At 47.7% G+C, this 24,371-nt stretch overlaps 1 protein-coding gene across 7 annotated transcripts in view; it reads left to right on the forward strand.

Moving 5' to 3' along the window:
• NF1 (neurofibromin 1) overlaps nucleotides 1-24,371 on the forward strand; it is a 3,279,657-nt gene that overhangs the window by 2,827,059 nt on the left and 428,227 nt on the right. For all 7 annotated transcript variants that reach the window (XM_069614617.1, XM_069614618.1, XM_069614621.1 and 4 more), the window contains 2 exons: nucleotides 3,283-3,413; nucleotides 21,715-21,815. In XM_069614617.1, the coding sequence (XP_069470718.1) occupies nucleotides 3,283-3,413; nucleotides 21,715-21,815 (232 nt within the window). The remainder of the gene's footprint in view (nucleotides 1-3,282; nucleotides 3,414-21,714; nucleotides 21,816-24,371) is intronic.

A 24,371-nucleotide genomic window follows, 5' to 3' on the forward strand; every position in this document is an offset into this window, starting at 1 on the left:
AAGATGGTTACACCAGCACTGATTGCAGAGACACTAGACTGGAGATACTGGATGTGTTCCCTGGATCTGAAGGACGCCTATCTACACGTCCCGATTTGGCACCCTCATCGCTCCTTCCTACGCTTCAAGATCATGGGCTGTCATTTCCAGTACAAGGTGCTACCCTTTGTCCTCCACTCAGCCCCCAGGGTATTTACCAGACTCATGAATGCAGTGGCAGCCCTCCTCAGGGCCTAGGACCACCATGTCTACCTGTATCTGTAACGACTGTCGCATCAGGGCGAGATCCCCGGAGGGGGTTACCCACACTTCGTCCGCGCTTATGAGCACACTCCACGACCTGGGGTTTACTATCAACCTCAAGAAGTCTCAGCTGCAGCCCACGCAGAGCCTCACCTTCCTGGGCCTCATCTGGGATACGAGTTCCGAGAAGGTTTTTCCCTCGGAGGACAAGATTACGGCCATCTTTCTGTGTATCATGGCAGCGGTCCTCCTGGCCGTGCCCCACACGAGACTCCGGATGAGGAGATTACAGCTACACTTTGCAGCCTCATGGAATCAGGAGAAGGGCTACCAAGCGGAGTTGCTCAGCCTACCGCCATCTCTCCACTCGGACCTCACGTGGTGGTCCATGGAGCGCAACCTGCAGACAGGCAAGCCCTTCCGGCAGCCGTCCTCGCAGGTCACCATCACTTCAGATTCCTCCCTATAGGGCTGGGGAGCCATTCTGGACAGCCACAGCATCCACAGAGTCTGGATCAGACAGGAGCAGGAGTCGCATATCAACTGGGTGGAACTCTGGGTTGTTTAGCTAGCCCTCCGAGGCTTCCTTCCACTCATTGGGGGAAGGACCGTCCTGATCCAGACCGACAACTCCACCAGCATGTACTATGTCAACATGCAGGGGAGTATCACGTCCCCTCCGCTGTACAGCCTAGCATTCAACATGTGGGAATGGATCCTGGAAAACATCTACCTTATGGCCGTCCACATCCCTGGGGAGGCCAACATGGAAGCGGACAGGCTCAGCAGACCCGATTATCGGGCATCCAAGGCTTCTATTGCATGGTGGATGGCCATCAAAGAGGCCGATGAGTGGCAACACAAGCCAATGCCAGCCAGCATGCACGCTCATGCTGTCAGACCCAAGGCCACAGCCATCGCATTCCAGCGGCAGGTTCCATGGCAAGTCATAAGCAGGGCAGCCACCTGGGCCACCCCTTCGGCTTTCAATAAGCATTACTGTTTGGACGCTGGCTCCAAGTCAGATGCAGCCTTCGGACAGGCGGTTCTTAGGCTTCTTTCAGTTGTCATCACCCATGCAGTATGGAGGAAAGGGGACGGACGTAAGAGTAATTATGAGTTACTCACCATAGTGACTAACATACTCTTAGGCCCCTTTCCTCCATACTTCCCACCATCCTCCCCCCTAATAATACTGGTGTCATTAGGCAATGTTAAATATTGTCGACGCGTTAATGGGGACTGAGGTGTGGCGCCGGTGGGCGGAGTCAGGGTGGCGCATGCACACAGGGCCGCACCCCCACACGCCTCTAAATATAAAGGGGAAGAAGGTTTTTTCTGGTGAAAAAGGTTCCGTCTCTCGTCCCTATAGGGACGCCCATGCAGTATGGAGGAAAGGGGACTAAGAACTAAGAATACGTTAGTTACTACAATGAGTAATTTATAATGTTTTACTCTCTTGAAATCACATTTACTCTCAAAATTTAAAAATAGGATGGAAATGCCCCCAGCTCAGAATCATATCTGAAGCACTGTTCCTCAGCAAACTTCCCTGAAGGCCACCTCGTGGATCACCTCCTTCCTGCGTGAGAGATCCATGAAAGTATTCTCTGACCAAACAGTGCCAGCCCCCACATTCTGCCGTTTTGCCCAAAAAGCCAAGGCTTTGCTCGGGAAAGGCCTTATAATATATGGCATATGCAGCTCTGACAGGGCAGGAAGAAGGCCACAAGACCGATGGCAAAAGCACAGGACAAATGTGTGGCACTGCCATTTTGGAGTATATGGTACTCTAAATGGATTATGCAGTAAAATTCAAAAGTGCACATGAGAAAAGTAATCAAGGTAGAAAAATATCTGTCACCAGCCTGTGTTTGTCACATCGTGCAAGTAACAAAAATGTTACTTAAACCAAAAGGAAAAAGGGATACAAAGTAGCCCTGCTGCACTTCACTGTAAGGTAATATGTTCAGCTTCAAAACAACAAGGAATTTCGTAATGGGAGACAAGCAAAAAGGTTTTACTTAACTTCAAAAGTCAGAACAGGTTCAAAACAAGAGAAAACATTGTGGGGTTCCATACATCTCCATTGAGGGAAAGCAGCCAGCAAAAAGAAAATCTTTCCTAACACTCGATGCACTTTATGGATAGAACTAAGCGAGGGACAAATTGGGGTGCATAAAAAGCACCCCTGCACGGGTAGCCTCATAGGCAACTCGGGGCTGCACATTAAGGTTGACTTGCAGTTACAGGGGGACTTCTATTGAAGTCCATCTAATAACCATAAGAAAGACCAGAAAAGCCAGATAATTGTTTACTGAACTCACAAAGTTTAACAGAGGAATCTCAAAAAAGAAAGTTCTGCCCCATCAACTGTGAGAGAACTAACTAGAGGGACACACTAAAGGAGCTCTCCTAAGAAAGATCTCTCTTCAGCCGCAAGTGAAGTAATCGATTGCAGCTCGGTGCGCTCATTTACAACACATTACTGGGAAGATGCAGGGCTGGGAATCGGAGAAACTGTGGTAAAAATTTTTTATTGAATCCCACCTTAACCAGAAAACCATCTTCCTGTCCAATGAAGCGCCACTTGTCAATCAGCATGCACATCCATAACAGATCAACGGTGTAAGGAAGTGAGGTACTTGAATAACGAGGCTTCCCTATGCACATGAAGGGAGTAAGGAAAGGGTTTTTAAGGCCAACTTTAACAAACTGGCCTACAATAAAGCTATATCACAATACATTGGTGTGGGTCTTTTGGGATTGTGGTGTGCATCACATGAGACGTTGAAGGTCAGAATCCACAGTTAAGTCACATGCGTGCAATCGTGTGTCAAACAAATAATTGGTAGGCTAATGTTGGGTTGATTCTATGGGCTTTGAAAACCTTTACAACTATTGTTGTAAATACATGCCTTTTTACTGTTCTTTTATTTACAGTGCAGTGATTGCTGTTGAAATCCTGGCATAAAATATAGATTAATTTACTGACAAAGATGCATATCTTGCTAATTATCTTTTCTTTTTCTGCCACAGAACCCCAGAGAATAACATCACCCCAGCAGCACCCTCACTTACGGAAAGTGTCTGTATCGGAGTCAAATGTCCTTCTTGATGAGGAAGTACTGACTGATACAAAAATTCAGGCCCTGCTGCTTACTGTCCTTGTAAGAATATTTTCTGATGGATTTCTTTTCTGTTGCAATAATACTAGATAATGTGTGAGATGTGGAGTAAGAACTGCATGTAAAACCACTAGGAAAGAGGCTGATAATTGAGAAATATGAATGGTTTTCAGTGCTTAGCCTTGTTCGTCATGGCAGTAAGATTAAAGGAAGAAATCTGTGTCTGTGTAAGCCAAATGATTCTTAACTTTATTGCCTCAATGGGAACTCCCCAGCAGTTGCTCAGAGGCCACCTTGGATAGAGTCAACTTCTAGTTGGTTGAGGGGCAAAGGATGATCGGGGATCTGACGTCATTGTTTGTGGCAAACCTAAGATTTCAATGTGCTCTGAACTTTTCTAGAATGTGTTCTAGACTGATTTACGTTTCCTGGCCAGGGTATTGTTCTTAAAGTTGGTCTAGATTCTAGTATTTGTAGGAGCGGATTCTATATGACTTTTTTTCTTTCTTCAAATTCAGTGGTTCAAGTACATTGGAGGTACTTCTGGGGTTGTTTCCCCCAACAAGACCTCCCCTCATATGTTAAATGTTAAAGGTATTTGTAACGCGCACCGTCACCAACGGAATTGGTCCCCAGGCGCTCTGGCGGATCTGTAAATGATAAGGTGGGATGGGTTAGTAAGGTGAAGAGGGAGTAGGATAGTGAGAGGAGTGGTGTTCTGTTGGCAGCTTCAACTCGGTATACACCAGATGCTGAGTTTTGGTGCAAGTATTGGATTGGTGTCAGTCCGCGTGTGCTGTTGCTTCGGCTTATGTGTTGTTGCAGTGTTGTGAAGTGCATGCAGCTTGTTGTGCGAGAGATGGTTGTGAGTTTTTTGAGTGAGATAAGTATGCAGAGTTTGAGCTTATATTGGTTAGTGGGTTAACTGACCTTTAGCATGCTAACATTCACAGTTCTGTCCAAGTGTGGCACCTGTTGACCCTCCCAACTCTATCTCAATGCGGCGTAGGCCAATGCTTAGGATTCCATCTAGGTGTGGGCATGCCGACATTCACAGTCTCATCCAGATGCGGCGCAGGCCAATATCCACAACTTCTAAGTGTGGCATATGCCAACATTTAAGTTTCACCCATTTGCAGGCATGCCAACATTCAAAGTCCTATCTAGATGCAACGCAGGCTAACATTAACAATTCTATTTAAGTGCGGACATGCCAATATTCACAATTCTATCTAAGTGGGGGCCTGCTAACATTCAGTTTTCACCTAAGTGCGGGCATGCTAATATTCAAAGTCCTATCTAGCTGTAACGCAGGCCAATGTTCACAATTCTATCCAAGTGTGGACATGCTAATATTCACAATTCTATCTAAGTGTGGACATGCTAATATTCACAATTCTATCTAAGTGTGAACATGCTAATATTCAAAGTCCTATCTAGATGTGACGCAGGCTAATATACACAATTCTGAGTGTGGGCATGCTAATATTGAAGTTTCATCTAAGTGCGGCGCTTGTTGACCTTGACGAGTATGTTAGTATGTAATGCAAGGCAACTTCGACAATCCTGTCATGAATAAGTTCAGTCTGGTGGTCACAAATCTTTCTGAGTGTACTTGGTGTGAGTCTGACAGTCTATCTTAACGGGAGGTAAGATAGAGTGGCAGGGGTTTTCTGGAGTAGAGTAATTGCTCCACTCCCCACCCATGCCACACTCACAATTTTTGTTGGTGTCTGTTGACTGCTGGTTTCACTGGCTTCCTCTGCAGACACATCTTGGAGCCGCCAATGTCGGAGCCGCCCTTGGCCTTGGGGCCCTTAGCCACAGGGGCTGCCGAGCAGAGGGCTGCCCTGGGAAGGTTCATGATATGTGCCAAGACACCAATCATGGTGCAGGGGGAGGGTTGGGAGGTGGGATTGGGCTAGGGCAGGAAGGGGAAAGGAGGAAGGGGACTGGAGCACCGAGCGTGCAACGCTTGCATTTTAAAGCACTTTTCCAGTGTTTGAAAGCGTTGTGGGGCATCTGGGGGCAGACTCACCTTGGCCAGGTCTTCCTGTGTAGTGATGGTGCTGGCGAAGACGCCACGCACCGGGAGTCTGTTTTCCTTTTTTATTTTGGGCCAGGACACCAATCAAGGTGCAGGGGGGAGGGTTGGGAGGCGAGTTTGGGCTGGGAAAGGAGGGGGAAAGGAAGAAGGGGACTGGAGCGCCGAGCGTGCAGCGCTTCCATTTTAAAACACTTTTCCAGTGTTTGAAAGCGTTGTGGGGCATCTGGCGGCAGACTCACCTTAGCCAGGTCTTCCTGTGTAGTGATGGTGCTGGCGAGGACGCCACACACCGTGAGTTTGTTTTCCTTTTTTTTTCTTTTTTTTTGGGGCCAGGACACCTGCGACTTGAATATTGTGTTAAAGGCACTGACACATGAGCCCTTCGAACCGATGGCGGCCTCTGAGTTGAAACTCCTCAATTAGAAAGTGGCTGTCTGGTTGGCCCTTAACTCTGCCTGGAGAGTGAGTGAGTGAGTGAGTGAAATCCAAGCCTTTAAAGCTTTGTGGATTTTCTAGGCATAAGGTGGTCCTGAGATCCCATCCTACTTTCTTTCCCAAGGTGGTTTCCTCCTTCCACATCAAGGAGGAGGTGATCATACCTGCCTTTTTTCCAGACCCTCAGTCTCCAACTGATTCCACTCTACACTGCTTAGACGTCAGGAGGGTGTTAACATTATATCCGGGCTGGCGAAAAAACTGATCAGGGAATCAGATACCTTTTTATAACCTTTGGTGAGCAAAACCCAGGTACTCAAGCCTCCAAAGCCACCATAAAAGGGTGGTTAGTCGCTGGGATTAACCACTGCTATACACTAAAAAAGCATTCACCTCTGAGTGATCTTCATTTCCATTCAATCGGGCAAAAGCAAGTCCCTTTGGACATTTTCAGTAAGGCAGCCATATGTTCCATGCCTTGAGCCTTCTGTAACCTCTATTGCTTCGATATAAACATGATGGCTGACACTAGGTTCAGACAAGCTGTCCTATAGGATCTCTTCTCAAAGAATCCCACTACAGAGATTCCCCAACATGGTGTTTTCTCCATGCAATGAAATCTCCCATTAGTATGGAGGAAAGGGCTGGGACGTAGGAGTAAACAGTTACTAACAGTAGTGACTACTAGGGGTGGGAACATTACACCCGGCAAACAAAAGTGGTTAAATTCGCCTCCAATTTCATTTCGCTGAAAGAACAGATTGTTCAGATTCCGAATGTTGCTGTTTTACTGAAAATTTGTTTTGTTTTTTTTTTTGCCCAAAAATGTTCTCTGAAATAAAATTTCAGAGAAACCTGAGTGGGAAAACGCCAGAAATGGCCATGGGTGAAACTGGCAAAGCAGGAGATTTTTTGTACCAGAATATGCCATTTTCTTTGTGAAGCGAATTTTCACTGATTCGCACACCCATAGTGACTACTGTACTACAAGTACATAGTTCTCTTTCCTCCATTCGACCTACCCTCATCCCCTGTAAATCAGTTTATTAATAGACTTTCTGCTGATGGGCAAGGCTGGTATGATGATTCGGCATTGGTTGGATCATGCCCTACACATGCATCACATTTAAGGGGAAAGTGTTCTTACTCTTAAGTCCCATCCCCTTTCCTCCATACTACATGGGCGTCCCTTCCAAGGGACGGGAGACGGAACCTTTTTCGCCAGCAAAAACCTGCTGCCCTGACTCCGTCCTCTGGTTCCACACCTCAGTCACCTTTTCTGCGTCGACGGGAATGGGCCGAATTCACCAGCGCTCCTGGGTTTGGCTTCGGCCATGTAATTCCACGTGCGGATACTTCTTGTCTTCTGTCTTTTTTGTCTTTTTATCATTCAAGTACTCAGTCCTCAGGCTCCTCCCTGGCACATGTCGACTTCTATAGGGTTCAGCAGGTGTCCATCCTGTGACGGGCTCTTCCCGACTAAAGACCCCCGCGCCCTCTGCCTATGGTGCCTTGGCCTAGAGCACGGCTGGCAAGCTTGTATCGCGTGCAACGCGCTTTCCTCGAGGTACCTGAAGAACAGACTAGCCAGGTGAAGGGAGCTCTTCCAGAGATCACCTCCAAAGGACCTAAAGGACTTAGTCAATCATCGATCCAGGCCCAAGGTAGGGCCGCTCTTTTCCAATGCACCCCGCAAGGGAGACTCCTTCGCAAGGAGTCTCCCGCGTGGGAGGGAACTGCCCAGGTCTTGGTACCAGCACAAGTATTGAGGCTGGATCAGCTACCAGCCGACAGGCTGAGTGGTCAGTGGATCTTCCCGGTGACAGTGCTGAGGGACTGGAAGGTTCTTTTACCAGGTCTTCACCCGAGGGACTACGCCCTAGTGCAGGCAACTTGTCCAAGGGGGTGCCTATACGCAGTTCTACTGGTAGATCTGCTGAGGGCAAAATGCCTACCGGGCCTCAGCCTGAGGAACAGGGTAGGCCCCATGATCCAATCTCAGGAGTCCAGGTTGGGGCGGGCCCAGTGAGCCGCGCAACACGACGCAGGCATGTGGAAGGCAGCTCGACAAAATGGCCACTATGCCAGAAAATCCAGACATCCAGCCGACGCAGCTCCAAGGAAGGCTGCTGGTGGAGGAACGTGTGTCAAGGTGGGACTGGTGTCAACCAGGTATGTGGCCTACAGCTTACCCTTCCTTCACGCAAGGCAAGTTCCCGCAGCGTCCATATGGGCAGGGCACGCAACAGCTCCAGCAGCCGCTCGCTACCCCGTCAATATCGCCTACCCCCACTCCGGCCTGCAAGGACAGGTTCTTTGAACGGTTCCTCAGGCTCATGAAATCTCCTTGGATGGGGGTCATCCTCAGGGACGCCATCAGGGACGTGCTCCCACCAATGGCGCTGGCGCCGTTACAGGCACCCCCGGCCCCTGTTCAGCCTCAACAGCCCACTCCGGCCCCCCAACCGATTGTCCAGGTGGTTCCGCAACAGCTTCCGCTACAGCCTCCGGCTCCAGTTTCCACACCGCAGCCCTCGACTCCCAGCTCCCCTCCTCCGGTCCCGAACCAACCGAATCTTCAGGTGGTCACAGATGAGGAGGAGGACCCCGACACAGCATCTTCAGCCGAGGCCTTCGACAAACGTCATGCAGGGCTGGCAAAGTACTTGGGCCTTCCTCAACCACTCAGTCCAGCTGGTGAATAAACGCCTCGACGCCAAGTACAGGCAGATGGAGGGGAATACTCTCTTGCTATCGGCCCATCCTCAGCCACACTCCTCAGTGATTGCTGCGGCATCACTATACTGCACGCTTCAGTCGTCCCCAGCCTTTTTCTCTGCAGGTCTGCTAGGCAAGGAGGAGAAGATCTTGGAGACGTACGGGAAGAAGCTGTATTCCAACGCATCCTTACACCTTCGTCAAGGCAACGCGTATGCCAAGCTGGTAGCCGTTAACCAGAGGCTCTTGCGGGAAATTGCAGATTTCCTCCCAGAGCTTCTGGCACAGAGCCAATCACGATTCAAGGAGGAATTGGCAGAGGCCAAGATGGTGGCGCAGGACATTATGGAGTTCACTGTGGCTCACATTGACACCTCTGGCTGTGCCATCTGCATTGCCACGGACATCAGAAGAACGGCCTGGCTCCGTGCTGCGAAATTCAACCCGGATGTCCAGGAACACATCTTAGATCTTCAGTTCGAAGGGGGTGACAAAAAGAAAAAGAGCTCACAAATGGCCAAGTCTTCATCCATCCTGACAAAGACCACGCCTAAAACGTACACCCAGTCATAGCAGCGCTCGGACAAGGGGCGTACACACAGAGGGTTCCGCGGCTTCCAAGAGCGGAGGTCCAGGCAACCTGACCGTTCGCCGACTCAACATCGGCGCAAACAACAAAAAGGGGTGGGGTGTAAAGGGTTTTTTCCAGTCCCCCCTCCTCCGCAACAGCCTCAGTGGGAAAGAAGGCATGACGCACCTCACCGGGTCTACGTGTCTCCAGTGGGGGGAGCAGGTTTGCTCTCCATGCACATTTCTGGTGCCAGAATTTCACAGACCCCTGTATTCTCTGTAGTCTCCAAGGGGTACCGCCTCCCTATCCCTGCCTCTCCTCCCTCCTCCCCTCCACTCCCACAGGTTGGGACAGCAACTCTTTTGGCAGAGATCTGGTCGCTCGTCGAGAGCCAAGCAGTTGAGGAAGTCCCATCCTCCCAGCAAGGCTTGGGCTTTTACTCCAGGATTTTCCCCATTCAGAAGAAGAACCAGACGGGCCTGAGAGTTGTGCTTGACCTTTCCACCCTCAACCTCTCCCTACCTCTACAAAAATTCAAGATGGTTACGCCAGCTTTGATACCGGAGACATTGTGCAAGGGAGACTGGATGTGCTCCTTGGATCTGAAAGACGTGTTCCTACACGTCCCGATCTGGCAGCCTCATCATTCTTTTCTACGATTCAGGATCATGGGCTACCATTTCCAATACAAGGTGCTTGCTTACAGCCTCAACTCGGCCCCCAGGGTTTTTACCAGGCCGATGCACACAGTGGTGACCCTACTCAGGTCGCAGGTCCACCACATCTACCCGTACCTCGACGAATGGCTTGCCAGGGCGACATCTCCGGAAGCAGTGCACCATAATTCCCACGCTCTTATGAACACACTGCACGTGCTGGGTTTTTCACTCAACCTCAAGAAGTCGCAGCTGCAGCCCATGCAGGGACTGACCTTCTTGGGGCTCATTTGTGAACCATGCTCCGAGAGAGTTTTTCCCTTAGAGGACAAGATCACAGCCTCAAGAGGGCCACCGCGCACTTCCTCAGCGGAGAAGTGACCTCGGCCTGATGTTACCAACACCTACTGGATCTCATGGCAGCAGTCCTCTTGGCTTTCCCCCACACGAGACGCGGGATGAGGAGGATACAGCTGAACTTTGCAGCTTCTTGGAACCAGGAGCGAGGCTCTCAATCGGAGATGATCAACGTTCCTGCAGCACTTCACCCGGACCTCACATGGTGGTCCAGGGACTGCAACCTTCAGCTGGGTAAGCCTTTCCGGCAACCTATCCCGCAGGTCAACATCACCACGGACTCCACTCTCGAGGGTTCGGAGGCCACCCTGGACAACCACTGCGTCCAAGGCACCTGGACACGGCAGGAGTACCACATCAATTGGCTGGAACTGAAGGCGATCTGGCTGGCGCTCAGAGCCTTTCTTCCTGTTATCAAGGGCAAGGTCATCCTCATTCAGACAGGCAAGTCGACCAGCATGTTCTATGTCAACAAGCAGGGAGGTACCAGATCCCCCCCCACCCCACCACTGTGCAGGCTCGCAGTCAGCATGTGGGAATGGGCCCTGGACACAATATCTACCTCTCGGCTGTCCACCTGCCGGGCGAATACAACCTGGAGGCAGACAGGCTCAGCAGATTGGGTGCGGACAACTATGATTGGCAGTTGAATGACCTAGTACTGCAGGAAATCTTCTGCAAATGGGGATACCCCCAGGTGGACCTCTTTGCCTCCTGGGACAACAGGAAGTGCCAACTGTGGATACTTTGTGTCCCCTTTTCCTTCCTTGTCAGAAGTAACATTTTTTTTGCTCTCTATGCAGTTCCTGCACAAGCTGATGGCAGATGCCCCTTTTCCCGATGCACCGTCGGGTATTGCCTTTTTTACTTTGATAATGCATTGCAGAGTACCATTTCCTATGGCGGCAGCCAGATCTGTTTGTTTTTCTTGGCTGAAGTTTAGGCACGCGTAATATGCATGCAGCCTGTTTTCCATCAACTAAAACACACTTTAAAGCTCTTCTAACCAGGAAGGGGTACTGTGGGAGGAATAGCAATTGTTCCCGCATTCGGGGGCATTCTGAGCTGATAATAGCCTGATTACTTACCGGTAATCTTCATTACTCCAAGGCCTGTTCTTCCTCCTAACAGTCCTCATCCTGGAGATGGGTGCTTCTCAAGGGAGATTACAAAGCACTGGTCAACTGGGGAGGACTCGCCTCATAGAATAAGGTCTGTGACGAGGATGATGGATGAGGGATTAATGCCCCGAGCCCTCGCTGAGGCCTTTGCTTGGTCATACATAGGCTCAGGTTAGTGGGCTGTTACCTACCCTGTACACCCGCAAATGTGGGGTTAATCTCTATAATCTCTTCAACTGCTACAATTGTCACTGCACTAGTACAACATGTGTCTACAATGCATTTTTCTTATCCTTGCTAAGTGAATCCAGTGTGTCCATACCAGAAGTATCACACAACTACTTTCTTTTGAACCTCTGATATATGGAAACATTTCCAAAAGTGAGGTGTCTAAACCACAGGTTTACCTAAAGGAAGTGACAGTGCTACTAATCCCTATGACTTTGAAGCCCTCACCTACTAGTCCTTAGATCTAGGCCAGTTAACATGTGCAGTTCTATTTGGCTTCTCTTCAGCATGCAACATTGCAGACATGACTCACCCTTCCAGCACCCCACCTCCACCCAAACAAGAGGCAAGCCTTTTTTCTCCAGCTTTTCAGTGTCTGCACTCGGCAGCTGGTTAACATCAAGCATAACTTCCTGCTCTTACACGTGTACCTCAGTGATGGATGCTTGTTTGAATTAAAAAAAACAACTTGACACACCTCTGGCAGATGCAACTGCCACCTCCTTATTCAATAATCAATGAAAGTGTTGCCTCTGGTTAATTGCTCAACTGAAACACAATTGCTGCTTCTCTAATGATGCACATGGCCAATTAGCTCTTTGATTACCTTTATGCACCCATTAATAAAATGATCTGATGAACAGATCACACTTTTAACCTTAAGTTGAACTCCTACCCTTCCTCGCTCACAGACCAGCTTCCCAAAGGTACCCATGGTTGGCATGAGTGTTATACAAATCCATTATGATCATGAGTAGCAAAATAATCCCAATACATTTTAAATTAAAACATTACATAGGCCGAGTTCTAGAGATGCAATTCTCAGCCATCAAGCAATTTTGCCCTAACCATTAATGCTGAAAGGATCATAACCTTTCTGAAAAGAATGGAAAACATTATTTTCTGACACGCCAGGGAGAAATGGGATATACAGACAGTGAAGTAACAAACATTGTTTTGCATTGATATGCTGTAATGAATCTTGCTTTTTTAGTATCTCCTCTGTCCTGAGGTGGTCTTCAGGAAGCATGCTGCACTTAGATGGATTGTTCGGGGTAGGAAATGTGTCACACTGAGGTGGATTTTTGGGCATAGGAAATGTGTCACACTTGGATGGATGGTTGGGGGTAGGAAATGTATCGGACTTGGGTGGATTGTTGGGGGTAGAAAATGTGTTGCTCCTAACTAACCACTAAAACTCACCATTCTGCGTACTCGCCCACAAACTCTGAACTAAACATACCCCTACCTCTACTGCACCACAAACCGCACACACTTTACAATACCCAACATGAAACCAAACCATGCACAATCACACCTTAACACCACATGACGGCTACCAACCGAAAATGCACAAACACTCCGTGACTGGTTTCTCCGAACTGAAGCTGCCAACGACAAACAACCCCCCCCCCACACCCTCTTTCCATTACAGCGTGCCAAGAGACCACACAAGAAGCAAGAGTGCGTGGTACAAGACCACATAACATAACATAACATGTGGTTAACAGGTAAAAGAAATAGATTGAATTGGTGCATTGCAACGTCCGGAACCTCGCAAGGACTATTCTGAGAGCCATTTGCCTTTGTCCAGTGCTTTAGGAGACAAATCTCGATGCTCTATCGAAGAAGTGGGTCGAAATGACCCATTTACTCCCCTGGACTCCTCTGGTTCATCTTCATGGACCAGGGAGAAGTTCGAGAGGTGTATGGACAGACTAGGGAAATGTCTCTTTTTCGGAGCGGTTTGCTCCCAAAAGGCCTTCTGAGGACCTTCCTTTTACACCTATGGCCAAGTTTCAGAGGACCTTTGACGATCCTCATGAGGAATATACTTATGACCTCACTGATGACGAGGTCCCTGTGGACACATATGTACAAGATGATGCCGCCTTTGGGGGCAACATTGATGATCCTGCAGATCCAATGGGGAATTGGTAAGACAGCCATCGGGTTGATTGTCACCCTTGGGCGTCCCCTCCTCCTCCTACCCCAGACCCTGACGCCCTGGGTATGGATTCCCCCCCTCCACTTCAGTCCGCAAAGCCTCACCTGTGGATGATCAGATGGCGTTTAACGCCATCTTGAAAAAGGCGGCTGAGCATTTTCAAATCGCCACACAAGAGGCTTTGCCGGATTCGGATTTTGTAGAGGACATACTGAAAGAAAAGCCTCCGGCCAGCCAGGCCATTCCTTTTTTGAATTCTATCAAAAGGAGACTGGTGCCTTCATTGTTGACACCAGCTCAGACCAGAGCGGTTAATCCCAGGGTTGAGAAGTTTCACCCTTCTCCTACCGACCCTGCTTACCTCAAGGGCCATGCCACTTCGGATTCACTGGTAGTTACCACCACTAGAAAGAGCAGGTGTACCGCTGTCTACAGGTGACGCACCGCCTGATAAAGAATCCAAGAGGTTGTATACACTGGGCAAGTGGGTCACGACTGCTGCTGCGTTCTCCACCCAAATAGCCAATAACACCACTCTGTTGGCTAGCTATGCAGACGTCCAGTGGAACCTGCTGCAACAAAGCCTTCTAAAAGTACCTGAACCAATGCAGGCTAAGTTGCTCACAATTGTATTGGAAGGCAAGCAAGTGAATCAGAATGTGCTTAAGAACACTTAAGACACTGCTGAAACAGCGGGAAGAACCTTGGCACAGGGTAACTTGCTTAAACGACACGCCTGGCTGGGGAACTCCGGGTTTAAACTGGAGCCCCAGGCAGCCTTAATAAACAAACCTGTTGAAGAAACCAACCTCTTCTGCAAGGCAACGGACAAAGCACTTGAAACAACCAAAAAAGAGCATGAGACTCAAGTCCCTGTAACAGATTACCCAAAAGCCTTCACAACAGAGATGGGGTGGCTCTCGTCGTTCCTTTCGTGGGCAATCTCGCTTCCTCAAAACCAGTATGTTTCAGGAAACAACTGGAATTCAGGACCAGGGTCTAACACCACCACGTATCCACCTAGAGGACAGCGGCGTAGAAAGGGTAGAGGCCAGAGTTCTACCCCCAGAGGCTCCCCAGCCTCAGGTCAGAAATGAACCTCAGATCCGGGGATAACAAACCAGTGGGTATTCAAGACCGTCGCCCACGGGTACTGCATAGAATTTTGCCAACCACCTCAATCCAAGACGCCTGGCGCCGGAACACCTACGCATCCTACTGCAAGAGGTAGAGGTCCTGCAGGAAAAGGGCGCCATAGACGTTGTCCCTATTCTACAGGTAAACAAGGGTATTTCTTCAGTGTACTTCCTTGTACCCAAAAAAGATCTCACCATGCGCCCTGTGCTAGACTTGCGCCCAGCTAACAAATTTGTCAAACCTCAAATGTTTTGTATGGTCACATTACAGGAAGTAATCCCTCTGCTGAAACAGGGGGATTACATGGCAACGTTGGATATGAAAGATGCATACTTTCATATTTCAATGTTGCCGGCGCACAGAAAATACCTAAGGTTCATGATAGAAGACAAGCACTATCAGTTCAAAGTACTCCCCTTCAGCATTGCCTCGGAGCCAATGGTGTTTACGAAGGTTCGTCACTGTTTACTGACCCTATCTTTCGCTCTTCGCTCTTTCGCTCTTCATGGCAGCGTGTACACCAAGGGATCCTTCCCGCGTATGCGTACCCGATACACTTGATGGGATACCATTTAGTTGTATGGACGACACCGGCTGATACCTGATTTACACCGGCATTGTATCCCCACAGGAACGTGTCCGTGCATTATTGGCATTTATGGGCACATTTATATTTTCATTGTTGTAACACTCCACCATGTCCTCCGTTATGGCTCCTTGAGGTGGTTGGCTCTACTATCTAGTGACCCAAATCACCCTCTCTCTATATAGTGGAACGGGGTGACTTTGATCTTTTACTTTGTTTCTGTCACACACGTATCCACACTGATGTTGGTGGGGGATCGCCATTAGTACTGCTTATCCTCCATAGTACTTTTTATGGCACCTTCACCCTCATGAGGCGTCCCTTTCATTTAATATGTGATGTCTTTCTCTGATGCGGTTCTGTGGCCTGAGACGTTTGTCCTTGTTGCAGGTTCCTTCCCGGGTCCGCTGTGCGTCCAGTGGAGTTGTTTCATTTACCTCCTTGACCTCCTTTCTCTGAGACCTTTTCCATCGATAGGCTGTACACCAGCTTGCCTACAAGGTTCACTATTTCCTAAGACAGGTGAGCGCCACACCATCTATTGGAACTGAGGTTTCGTGTTTACCCGTACTAATGGCCCCCCATGCGTGGGCGGTCTGCTGATTCTCTGTATGCGTTGTGAACACAGATATTGCTTTATCTGGAAGCTCATTTATATGCTTTCTATATATCTTATATCTTGTAGGATTGATTCAGTCTTCTACACCTACTCATCCCTAGAAGTAGAGAGCCCCCACAGGTACCAGTTAAGGTAATTTTCCCCTTTTTCTGGTCCTCTAGTTAATTTTTGAACTCCAAAGTGTTCTAGCTATTCAGCTGACCCATTCTTTTTATTTTGTTTTTATCTTTACAGGTGATTTGAAACTGATTTTTGATCTAATCTACGACTCAATAAGAACTAGGTTTTTTCGTTGTAACCACTTTCTCCTGGTGAATGTTCGTCATTTATGTTTTATGAACAGAAACATGTCGAGACAGCTCTCCAGATCAATAACAGACATGAAAATACTAATTATTAATCCAAATGGAGTTTGGTACATTACTCTTTGTGTTAGATGTACCCTGTGTGTTCCTTTGAACCTGTTCTAGCTAGCATTTTTGCCTGTTAAGTATTCCTTGTTTTATATTGATTGTAAAGTCTTTTATATTGAGTGTAATTCCTTCGTTTTGTGGACCTGTGAATTTAATTAGTTGTTTTAACATTGAAGATTTATTATTAAAAAGGATGTTTATTTCTTAGATGTGTCTGGTCCATTCCCTCCCCTGAAGAGGCCTAAACTCTAGCACCTGTTATTTATAGCTTTGTCTCTAATTAGATACTGAAATTCATCTACCCGGGTATAGACAGAGTAGACACTATCAACCAGTTTGAATTTGTGTTCTACCGGGATTCCTCCTTTGATAATAAGTGGCAGCAGCACACCTGCGCAGAGAATCCATCCCGGTTTACCCTTACCTCGACGACTGTTGGGGAGAATTCTCGTAAATGGCTAATTTCCCTTACCTAATGAGTCCCCTCGGCAGCTTTGCTGGATTTCTAGGATTTTTTTTTCACCTGGTAAGAGTGTGAGCCTTTTTCCCACTCTTACATGTGTTTTGCTGTGTGTGTTTTTAACATTTGTGTGTGATCTTGGGCTCTGGAGCCTCACCTACTCCATGAGCATATTTTTTTTGTGTGTTACACAGCACCTTCAGTGCAGTGACACAGGGTTGTCTTTTAGACTTCCCACTGACTCCATTTTTCTGGGACTGACTACTGTCTCCCAGAAACATGTAAAGTTGCCATTAACTTTATGTAGTCTCTTTAAATCACAAACCCAGTACAAACCATCTTACATGGAGTATTGGAAAGGGTTCATTCCTGTCCCTTTTTGTCTGTCCTTCTTGGAGCACTGTTTCGCTCCCTTTACATCAAGACTTGGCTGGTGGCAGAGGTAACTACCCTCATTTTTCTACCACGGTTATTTTATATAACCATGGTATTGTTTTAGGCTATTATATTAGCCTCGAACATAAACCCACTTGACCAAATACATTTTATTTTGGCTCTGGCTGTGTTTATTCGCCATTTCTTTTTGTTAGTCTTTCTCGTGTTTCTCTCTGCGCGCCAAACCGGGGTTGATTCCTTTGTTCGCCGTCTTTTCGCGGGCTTCTGCACAGAAGCCCTCCTTAAGGCACCTGAAAGTCTCGGTAGGCAGGATGTGAGGGAGGGATCTTAGGACCCCTGCCATGGGTTCCCTTGGTAACCCAAGTCGCACTCCTGTTTGATTGGCTGGGTGACTGTCCTTGCCAGAACAGCCACCCTGCTGTGTGATTAACAGCCAGGCTGTATGAATGAGGGAAAACTGCATAAAAAGCAGGTCTCTGGGACTGGAAAGGCAGAGTCGCCACTGGAACGAAAGAACCAAGGAGGAGCTGATGGAAGAGGGCCCCTTCAACGACTGAACCGCCCGGTGAAGCCCTGCTGCAGGTCTGAATCTTCAGAATACGACGACAGAGAAGATCCTCCAGGAAACCTCTTCCCTTGAGCTGGTGGGAACAACCAGTTCGCCCAAACTGCAAGCCAGGACCCCTCCTCTGGTTGAATTCGCTGTACAGAGCTACAGTGGGCCGGATAGCCAGGAAGGTCGGTGTCTGCTTGGGTTTTAAGGAGCGCACCTTTTATTTGTTGCTTTGCTCTGCTGCTGGTTTCTTCCCTGGGTAGTGCAGACCCTCCAGTCTTCCTACTTCTTGTCAGTCCGACAGTTGCTTCAGGAACCGTGAGCCTGCAGGAACCATCAGGAACTGCCGCCTCAGCTACAGCTTCCTCTCAGTTTTAAGGTACTGTGCAAATCCTGTTGTTCGTTTCGTTCAGCCACAGTGAAAGTGTTTGAAATCTTTCTCCAATCCGAGGGCTTGTCATTCTCTTCTCTTTGAACTAACTTTTCTACTGACCAACCTCGTCCGGAATCCGTGGCACAAACTTTACCGTGACCTGCCCTGAACCGTGTGATCTTGAGCAAAAGACTTTTGTCCTATTGACTTTGGCCCTAAGCCTTTTCTACCTGATTCTATCACTGTAGTTCCTCTTGCTCAATTGCCCGGAGTTCTTACCTGTTGGTGTGGTGCAATTTCTATTAACTTTGTCTTTCCCTCACTTTTTAAATTGCTGGAGTGCCATTTTGCTTCCACTTCATTGTGTAAGCTTAACTTGTCTGGAATTTAAGAGAAGTGGTGTGGTGTATTAAGAGTGTGATATTTAAACTGCTTATAATAGTGTAATGTTATACAACTGAAGAGTGAAATAAATGTATATTCTTTTACTTGAAAACCTTGAGTCAGTGTTTGCCTGAATCATAGTAATTGCTGTCCTTTGTGTAACTATTTGATACTGCTCACTTACTCTTGAGATAAGTCTGGCTGCTCGGCCATCGCTACCAATTTACTGTGTAGTACAGGCTTGTACCAAAGGTGAATTTGTACTGTCACTTGTAGTCTTAATTGTGTGTGGTGTTCCCAAAGGGTACTGCATATAATTCTGCCTAACGACTGGCTCATAAGAGGGGAGTCCTACAGAACATGCCTGTTGAACACTCAAAAGACGATAGACCTCTTATTCAGCATGGGATTCTCCATCAACGAGAAGAAATCCAGCTTAGACCCCAGTCAAGTCAAACAGTTTCTAGGGGCTCTAATTCGGACAGAAGGCGGCCTCGTCTTCCCCTCCAACAAGAGGGTTCAGAGCATGATGTTTCAAATCCCTGAGTATGTAGCCAGTCGAGAGGTGACGGTACACAAGGCCATGCGACTATTAGGAATGATGGCGTCCTGCATTTACTTAGTTCATCACGCACGTCTGCGCATGCGTCCCATGCAAGAGTGGCTCAACAGCCAGTGGTCTCAGGCCAGCGGACAATGGGAAGATCTGGTAGTTGTCTCGCCAGCCCTCGTTCTCTCTCTGCAGTGGCGGTTGAGGGAAAATCTCTTGAAGGGGAAGGTCTTCACCACCCCCGGAGTAGAAGCCACTCTCACGACAGACGCATCTGTCACGGGGTGGGGACTCACCTGCTTGAGCAGACGGCGCACGGCGTGTGTTCCCCAGAAGTAGCCTCCAACCACATAAATCTGTTGGAACTATTAGCTTTATTCAAAGAACTGAACGCCTTTCAGACACAGTTACAGGGGAAAACAGTCCTGATCCTGACAGACAGGACCACGGCCATGTAGTACCTGAGCAAGCAAGGGGGCACACACTCTCCAGGGCTATCAAAGCTGTCCCAAAACATTTTGAAATGGGCTCTCAAAGAGAGAATGCTCCTGTTGTCCCAACACATTCCAGGGGAACTCAATCTTCTGGAGGAGATGCTCAGCAGAGACTTCCCACTGCCCGTAGAGTACAAATGGCGATGACGTCGTCTCCAACGCTTTCGCACTATGGGGCTTCCCAGAGATAGACTTGTTTGCAACTCTGGAGAACGCTCAATGCCAAGATTACACCTCCAGGTACCCCCAGAACCGATCCAAGGGGAACAGTACCTGGATTGCATGGTCAGGGAAATTTGTTTACGCTTTTCCCCCGACTCCCCAGATCGTGCACAAGATGCACCAGGAACCAGTCACCATGATACTGGTGGCCCCCATGTGGGCCCGCCAACCATGGTTCTCTCATCTGATGGAGATGTCCCTATCTCCTCCAATGAAACTGCCTTGTCGTACAACATGTTATCTCAGGACAAGGGAGAAACACTCCACCCATGCCCGCAAACCCTGAACTTAGCGGCCTGGCTCCTGAGGTCATAGAGTTCAGGCACCTGCAACTCCCTCAAAAATGCATGGACATACTTAGGGAGGCGAGGAAACCTAACACCCGATATTGCTACTACAGTAAATGGAAACACTTTATCTGGTTCAACTCTTAAGGGCATCAATCCCATTGACTGCTCTCCTACATTATTACCCGACTCACTTACTGGACTCAGGTCTGGTTTTTAATTCCCCGAAAGTTCATCTCGCTACCCTCTCCGCCTACACCACATCACAACAGAAGGTGTTGTGGTGGAAAGTACCAGTTATTAAGGCTTTCATGGAAGGGGTTAAAAGAATTCATCCCCCCATTTCACGGATGGGACCTAAATGTGGTATTGACTAGACTCATGGGGTCTCCCTTTGAGCCTATGCATAAAGCAAGCCCCAAGGATATTGCATATAAGACAGCCTTCCTAGTAGCCATCACTTCTATAAGAAGAGTTGGTGAACTACAGGCCCTTTCAGTCCTAGACCCTTTTGTTACAGTCCATAGAGATAAGGTGGTTCTGTGCACTCTTCCTCGATTTGCGCCTACATTTATTTCCAAGTTGCATGTGAACCAATCAATAGAAATGCCTACTTTCTTCCAGAACCCCACTAACATGGCCGAAAGAAGCCTACACACATTAGATGTGCGCTGAGCAGTCATATTTTAGCTGGAAAGAACTAGACCACTGAGAAAAACAAATCAATTTTTCGTTTGTGGCAGATGGTAGAGAAGGGGATCCTGTCTCTAAATCAGCCATCTCAAGGTGGATTGTCAATTGCATCACACTCTGTTACGCTCTTGCTAAGAGAGAACTGCCCTTTAAGCCTAGAGCACATTCTACTCGAGGCACTGGGGCTTCCATAGCATTCATTGCAAATGCTCCCCTAGAATTAATTAGCAAAGTGGCAACCTGGAGTTCTGTACACATCTTTACAAAACACTATTGCCTAGACACCATTCTAGGTCTGATTCTCAGGTGGGACAAGCAGTACTAAGACATCTTTTCACTACTGTTCCTTCTCACAACCCACCCCCAACTCCGGGTACTGCTCGCTAGTCTATGCATAGCATGTGATTCTAAGCAGATTAACAAGCATCAGAAGACATGCATTACTCACCGTAATAGCATTTCTGATGATTGTATCTGCTTAGATTCACATGCGCCGACCCTTCCTCCCCGCTCGGGTGGAAGGAACATAGACATCTTACTGCTTTCTCTCTTTTATGCACTCACTCACGATAGTCATTAGGCTCCCTCATGGCAGAAAAAATACAATCAGAAGGACCTCGACGCGTCGGGGGCTCTTGGGTACACTACACGTCACGTTAGTGTTACAGGCACGCCTATGTCGACGTCCCCTTTCGATCCTCGAAAGACAAGATGCAATACTCTGCGGTTACCACTGGATGTCGGACTATATACCCAGCATGTGAATCTAAGCAGACACAATCATCAGAAATGCTATTACGGTAAGTAATGAATGTCATATCATAACACGTGGTTAACAGGTAAATGAAATAGATTGAATGGGAGCATTAACTCAACTCAGATACAGTTTCATTTTTGACAGCTAACTCCTACTAAAAGGTTACGGAAATGTGTTATGTCAAAAAACTGTTCATTGTTTGGCAAAATGTAAAGGATGATGCAAGATCCTTTCTGCTGTAGCTTATAGAAATTGCCACTTGAATTTGTTTTTATATACAGAAGTGAACATGAATGTGTTGAAACCCAACCCTCCTCTCCCACCTTTTCTTCCTATAGGCTACGTTGGTAAAGTACACTACAGACGAGTTCGACCAAAGAATTCTTTACGAGTATTTGGCAGAGGCCAGTGTCGTCTTCTCTAAGGTTTTTCCTGTTGTGTAAGTATTAAACACATTAAATTATGTCCAACATTTGGCAAACAAAATAATCCTGAACGTTAAGAGTGTGAAATGTGGGCAGAAAATAGAAAACTGCTTTCCCCAAAAATTGTGCCGTGTTTTATTTGTTTTGTTTTGTTAGCGAGCCGTGGTCTGGGAATATGCTGCGTGGGTTCATCTGCCAACTGGAGTAAAAGAACTTACTTTGAGAGTAAACCCCACCATTTTGCCCAGAGCAAACAGTATTTTAGGGTAAATTATCAAACTGTGAAATGGGCGAATAGTAATGGTAATTGTCTGTAAACCTGACAATAAAGTTGGCATGACAGCGGAGCAGTTGTGGTTCCCATTAAACCATTCTTTCATACAGATATTCAGTTATGCAACTTTTCAGCCACTTTTACTCCCTAAAAAACAGTAATGTTCTCAACTAAAAATAGGAAACTAATATATAAGAGCTTGCCCGCTGCTTCCACCTACTGTCACAGGTGACCTCAAGAACCCACCCACTCTCTGAGAAAGATCAAGGTTTTTATTTGTAGATTAGTAGTAGGCTCTCTACGGGCAACCCCTTCCCTATCTCTCTCTAATCTGGAGCAGGGTGTTCTCTCACTGAGTTTCCTCAGCCCCAGGTATGTCACTAGATATCGGTAACCCCTACTGTCTAGAATGTTATCTTGTGGTGATGGCCTAAAGGGAAACACCTTCTCTCTCTAAATTACTATCTAGGTGGTCCCTAATCTAGGTAACCTCATGTGATATAAAGTCAGGATTGGTGTCTTCAGACACTCCGGCCCCACGTTTTCCTTTTCTTGCGCATCATAGTGTGCCTCTCTGTCATGCCTCGCAGACCCTGGATGGCTTTGGTCCTCCTGGAAATTACACCTGCATAGTTTTTACTTCCAAGATGGCGGAACGCCTTTCAGTGCGATTGCGTTCAGCCCACTCTAGTCTTGCGGCTCAAGCTTCGCTTCTGCTTTCTGCTATAACTCAGAACACTAACGGTGGAACTCTGTGTCTCAACGCTTGGTATTAGGATAATTCCTACCTTGCTCAGCGCATTCTATACTTCCTTGTGTTATTTTCTTGGAGCTTGTTTCTAGCCCACCTCGTTCTGTTTTGAAGCTCTTTGATTTTGGCTCTTTTTCCTTCCATTCTTCCCAGCCTAGTTATTTCGCCTGCCCCTCCCTTTCTCTTCCTTATTCTGGTCCTGTTTTCCTTGGATCCATTTTCTCCTGTGGAATCTGTTCCAGTTTTGGATTATAATTACTGGCTTTATTTTTGTCGGCCTCTTTTCTTGTCAGCTGTGGATCAAATACCACTCAAGAAATCCTTGCAGCACTCAGGTTTTTTCTTCCCTGTTGGAAGTTTTTTTTCTTCTTGTTTTGGCATTTCACTCGGTAACCCACCTCTACTGGGACTATCAGCAATGGCCAGGGTGGCTTTCAGAGAATCTCGCCCCCATCTTCACGACACATGCACCCGACTGAAGATACTGCAGCGATTGTCTACAACCAAGTCAGTACAGAGAAAGACTCGGGGGAGCCTTACCATACAAGATACTGACACTCTACCTCTGTCACTCTCCTTTTTCTCCTCCTACTCTCCCTACTACTTCACCAATTGTGTCTTCTCCTACCTCACGCTTCTGTCCTTTCAATGTTCCTCTTGCCACTAACTATCTCCACCCTCTGATCTTACTGTATTGCGCTTTCCTCTCCACACTACTACTACTACTCCCCTCTCCACACCACTAATACTCCCCTCTCCACACCACTGCTACTCCCCTCTCCACACCACTGCTACTCCCCTCTCCACACCACTACTACTCCCATACCATCTCCACACCACTACTACTCCCCTCTCCACACTACTACTCCCATCACCACACTACTTCCCTCCCCACACTATTACTACTCCCCTCTGTACACTACTTCTACTCCCTTATCTACACTACTACTCCCCTCTCTGCACTACTATTGCACCCCTCCACCATACTACTACCTCTCCACACTACTATGCTCCCTTTCCCCACTACTGCTCTCCACCCATGCCTTCTTTCTCACACTCCTTTCACTTACCGACTCACCTCCCTATTCTCTCCCTACTCCACTATCTCACACACACCTTGCACATGCATTGAAACCACTGTACCACTTTCACCAACCAATGCCTCACCTTCACCACTCCTTCAGCACGTTTACTCCACACTCTCCAATCCCTTTCTTCCTCCGCTTGGTCTCTTGGTCCTCCTTCTCCTTCCTGGGCCTCACCCAAATCCTCTTTCCTGTTTCCTTTGCCCCCTTTTATCCACACACTTCCCTTTCCATTGGGTCTCTTTTTCACCTGGCTTCCCTTTCCACAATGGAGTTGTTACAGGTGGATAAAAACATAAAAGGGGTCTTAAGCCCCACCCCCTTTTTTCATATGCGGGTTCGCTGGCCATAGGGAATGGCAGCCAGCTGAATTTCAAGACCATTTCCCAATTCCTATTGGCGGATTTCATGCAGGTTTTTAAGGGAGGCCGATCCACGGCGAGTTTGCTGATAAGGGAAC

The sequence above is a fragment of the Ambystoma mexicanum genome, chromosome 9 (genome assembly GCF_040938575.1).
Source record: "Ambystoma mexicanum isolate Mex_15411 chromosome 9, UKY_AmexF1_1, whole genome shotgun sequence".
Taxonomy (NCBI): Eukaryota; Metazoa; Chordata; class Amphibia; order Caudata; family Ambystomatidae; genus Ambystoma; species Ambystoma mexicanum.